At 40.1% G+C, this 4,055-nt stretch overlaps 1 protein-coding gene across 1 annotated transcript; it reads left to right on the forward strand.

The window, feature by feature from the left end:
* The first annotated feature begins 598 nt into the window (after positions 1-598).
* Positions 599-3,228, forward strand: LOC104858579 (heparan sulfate glucosamine 3-O-sulfotransferase 3A1). Its single transcript, XM_033762779.1, has one exon. The coding sequence runs from the start codon at positions 672-674 to the stop codon at positions 1,284-1,286; it is 615 nt and encodes a 204-aa protein (XP_033618670.1). The 5' UTR covers positions 599-671; the 3' UTR covers positions 1,287-3,228.
* Positions 3,229-4,055: the final 827 nt, after the last annotated feature.

The raw sequence follows: 4,055 nt of genomic DNA on the forward strand, positions 1-4,055 counted from the left end.
ATGATTTTATGCTAAATGTAGTTGCTTTATGTTTAAGAAAACCATCTTGGAGAGAAGTTATTGAATTCTTTTCTTTAGAACAAGATGTGAACAGGAAAGGCACTGGATATTTAATACCATTTCGTGCCAATATAACTGTATTTATGATAATACTCTGAGTCAACAAAAGGATTTGACCAAGTTATATTCTTATGCATTGTAAATTATTGGTAATGGTAAAAATAAATTTACGTAGCATTTATTCTCTGCATGGTATATCAACTAACCAAGACATCACCTACGAAAAAGGCCCTGTTACCTTTCTGTACAGGAGAAAACCTAGTAGGAGAGCTGGAACAGCAAGCGAAGTCTGGCTCCGCAGGGCACAGAGGGCTGCCTTTCCTTGGAGCTCGAAGAGAGCTCTCTAGAGACGTCAGGGCCAACCGCTCATTCTTCGGATTCTAACATCCTCTCTTCTTTCTCAGGGACCTGATGCCGAGGACCCTGGAGGGGCAGATCACCATGGAGAAGACGCCCAGCTACTTGGAGAGCTGGAACAGCAAGCGAAGTCTGGCTCCGCAGGGCACAGAGGGCTGCCTTTCCTTGGAGCTCGAAGAGAGCTCTCTAGAGACGTCAGGGCCAACCGCTCATTCTTCGGATTCTAACATCCTCTCTTCTTTCTCAGGGACCTGATGCCGAGGACCCTGGAGGGGCAGATCACCATGGAGAAGACGCCCAGCTACTTCGTCACGCGGGAGGCGCCCGCGCGCATCTCGGCCATGTCCAAGGACACCAAGCTCATCGTGGTGGTGCGGGACCCGGTGACCAGGGCCATCTCGGACTACACGCAGACGCTCTCCAAGCGGCCCGACATCCCCACCTTCGAGAGCTTGACGTTCAAAAACAGGAGCACCGGCCTGATCGACACGTCGTGGAGCGCCATCCAGATCGGCATCTACGCCAAGCACCTGGAGCACTGGCTGCGCCACTTCCCCGTGGGCCAGATGCTCTTCGTGAGCGGCGAGCGGCTCATCAGCGACCCGGCCGGCGAGCTGGGCCGCGTGCAGGACTTCCTGGGCCTCAAGCGCATCATCACCGACAAGCACTTCTACTTCAACAAGACCAAGGGCTTCCCCTGCCTGAAGAAGGCCGAGGGCAGCAGCAAGCCCCACTGCCTGGGCAAAACCAAGGGCAGGACCCACCCCGAGATCGACCGCGAGGTGGTGCAGAGACTGCGCGAGTTCTACCGGCCCTTCAACCTCAAGTTCTACCAGATGACCGGGCACGACTTTGGCTGGGATGGATGACAAAATATAATTTAAAAAGAAAAAAATATAAAAATATAATATATTTTTTTACCAATCGGTAGAGAAAAAGCAGTTTAATATTTGTTCTGAAAAATACTTGTTTCAGTATTTTTCAATGAATGTTCTCGCCTCCACCCTTCTCGATGTATAAATGACGCCACGCATGTGGGTAAACAGGAAAGGAAAACTCCTCTCATCTAAATTATTTCAATTTTCAGTTTTATGTTCTGTATACCCAGGTGCAATGTGTCAACATCAGTTGCCATTAACATTTTTAAGAAAATCCTGATGGTAAACATTTCTTAGAAAAATAAGAGCCTGACAAAATCGGTATCTGTCCTTTATGTTTTTCTCCTTTTTTTCCTGTTCCAGTTTTTCATTAATCATTTCCCAACTAATAAGGCTGTGCGTGACCACACCTCCTCAAAGTTTTCATGCTGTGTTCGTATACATTTTGTGATTCTTATTCTACATGTGGTGGAAAACTCTAATACTATATGTAGAGACTATTATTCCGGTTTTGCAGATAAGGAAAACAGACTCAGGGAGATTAAATGACTCATTTTAAGGCTAGATGGTGCATCCTGACAAAAACCCATCTTCCATTTGTCTATTTCATGTCTTTTTCTAAGGTACAAAGGGAAGTAAATCAATTGCATCTTCACTAGCTAGTTTCAGGATGATCTGAAACAGGACAAAGGATTTTTTTTTTCTTTTAATTGCTTTCTGAGTTCCAAACTAGCCTGTGGCATCCAGTTTTATTACATAACTGTGTTTATGGAAATCACTAAGATCTGGCAGAAGCTCTTGATGGTTACAGTACCTAGAGATATGGAGATTTGATTGACTGGTGTTCGATTCAGCTTGAGAAACGCTGCTGGATTCTTGTATCCAGGGCAAGATGGACAGCCACACTAGAAACAGGGTAAGATGTGCTAGGAGTGTGACTTACCTGTTTGTTGATTTGACTGCCATATTTTTTAAAAAGAAAAACCCCACTTCAGTTAGATCTTACCAGTATGAAATTCATTTTTTCTTTACCTTGTTTTGAAGAAAGAAAATCTACTTTTTCTTTTAACGGTTCAGGTCTAATCTGGTAGGTAGCTAGTACTAAACAACTGCCAAATGACAACTTATTTGCCATACCCTTAGTTTTTCATGGGTGGAGGATTATCACTTTGTCACTTTATTTTTCCAATTTCCTATTCACACCATTTATAATTTAATGCTTATTAATATTTGGGAAATATTCAAAAAATGCAGTTGTGGGTAAAATGGCTACTTTTCCTTTTCTTCTGTCTGTTCCTGCCCATCCCCCATTTAAATCAAGCAAATAAATCAGCAGTTTTTTATGTGTATTCTTTTGCTCTCTGAGTGGATATTAACAAGATTAGCATTAATGGGAAATAAATGGGCTTAGAGAAGAGCACATATGCACACAATATATAAAATGTTTATAATTAGTGTGTCCCCAACATTTTATTACAGATTTAAACACAAGAGCAAAATATCTCTTAGTCCATGGAAAGTTTCCTTATCTGCCAAAATTTAAAAGGCCAGACATTCTAGAGTACTAAAGTAATATTCTATTTCTTCTCCAATGTTGTCAATCAAAGGAAACTAAAGTTGTTTAAAACTATACACTATAATTGTGCATTTATTTATCTTAGTCACTGTAGCAGGTATGTAAATATTTCTTGAGAAGCCTAGCACAGGATTAAAGTGAAGAAAAACTATCTTCCAAGTTTTTAGATATTTTTGTCATAGCTCCAAATCTTTGGCTTTGTTAATATCCCATTTATGGGAGTTAAGTCGACCTCAAAGCTGAATCATCTTTTTCCAGTCTATCTTCTTCACTTTTGTGCCCTCAATTTTCAAATACTACAGCTTGTTTTTGTTCTACTTAAAGTGGTACTAGCAGCAACATGATATTCATTTTAAACTCTTCTCACCTTTTCTCCTAACTCATTTTTGTTTGTGTTTCTGAATCTATTGTAAGCATTTGTTTGTTTGGCATTATGCAAAATTGACTTCCACAAAGAAACAATTGCATCTAACAATTGCATTCAGTAATCTTCCTTTTTTTGTGTGGAAGAAATAATAAAAGAACAAAATTAAGTGTAAAGAGTCTCATTTCACATAGATAATTTTGTTCATCATATTTTAAAAATAGAATGATTGTAGAACACTCCAGGAAGCTTCAATGTTCTAAGATTTTTCTGGGAGTGTTTGAAGTTAGATACCAACAAAATGTATAAGAACTACAGTCAGTATCCTCTAAATTTCACCCAGAAGAGGAATTCTTGGTTTCTGCCGACACTGCGGTATTTACTTCTGCTGTGCATGGAGTTGCTTCACATTTATTTGTCCATTTAACTATAACACTTTGATCTTGAATGGATCATCTGAGCCATCCTTCCTCTCAGCTCTCTTCTCCAAAGTCATGCCTACCAACCCCTGTCACTTTTCTTAGAAGTAAAAGATTGTCTTTGCAAGCGAATATCTAGAATTGATCTAAAGCTTCATGCTGAGCAGTTTGTTCCCAGGGCCACATCTACAGTATACACATTCTTCACAGAACTTAATCAGTTTTAAGGCAAATTAATTTTATTTGAATGACTAGATATGAATAAGCTTCTAGATAAAGGATATTTAGTATCCTAGAAGGATTCATCCCCTCTGATTTTCTTTTTTTCACAGGACCTTCAAATCCAGAATAAACCTCCATGTTAATTTGGATCAAATCTCCTGTTGACATTCAAAACTCAG

The sequence above is a fragment of the Fukomys damarensis genome, unplaced genomic scaffold, assembly GCF_012274545.1.
Source record: "Fukomys damarensis isolate Sample0158 unplaced genomic scaffold, DMR_v1.0_HiC HiC_scaffold_13, whole genome shotgun sequence".
Taxonomy (NCBI): Eukaryota; Metazoa; Chordata; class Mammalia; order Rodentia; family Bathyergidae; genus Fukomys; species Fukomys damarensis.

Coding starts and splice junctions, on each gene's coding strand:
- LOC104858579 (XM_033762779.1), top strand. CDS start 672: ATGCCGAGGACCCTGGAGGGGCAGATCACCATGGAGAAGACGCCCAGC.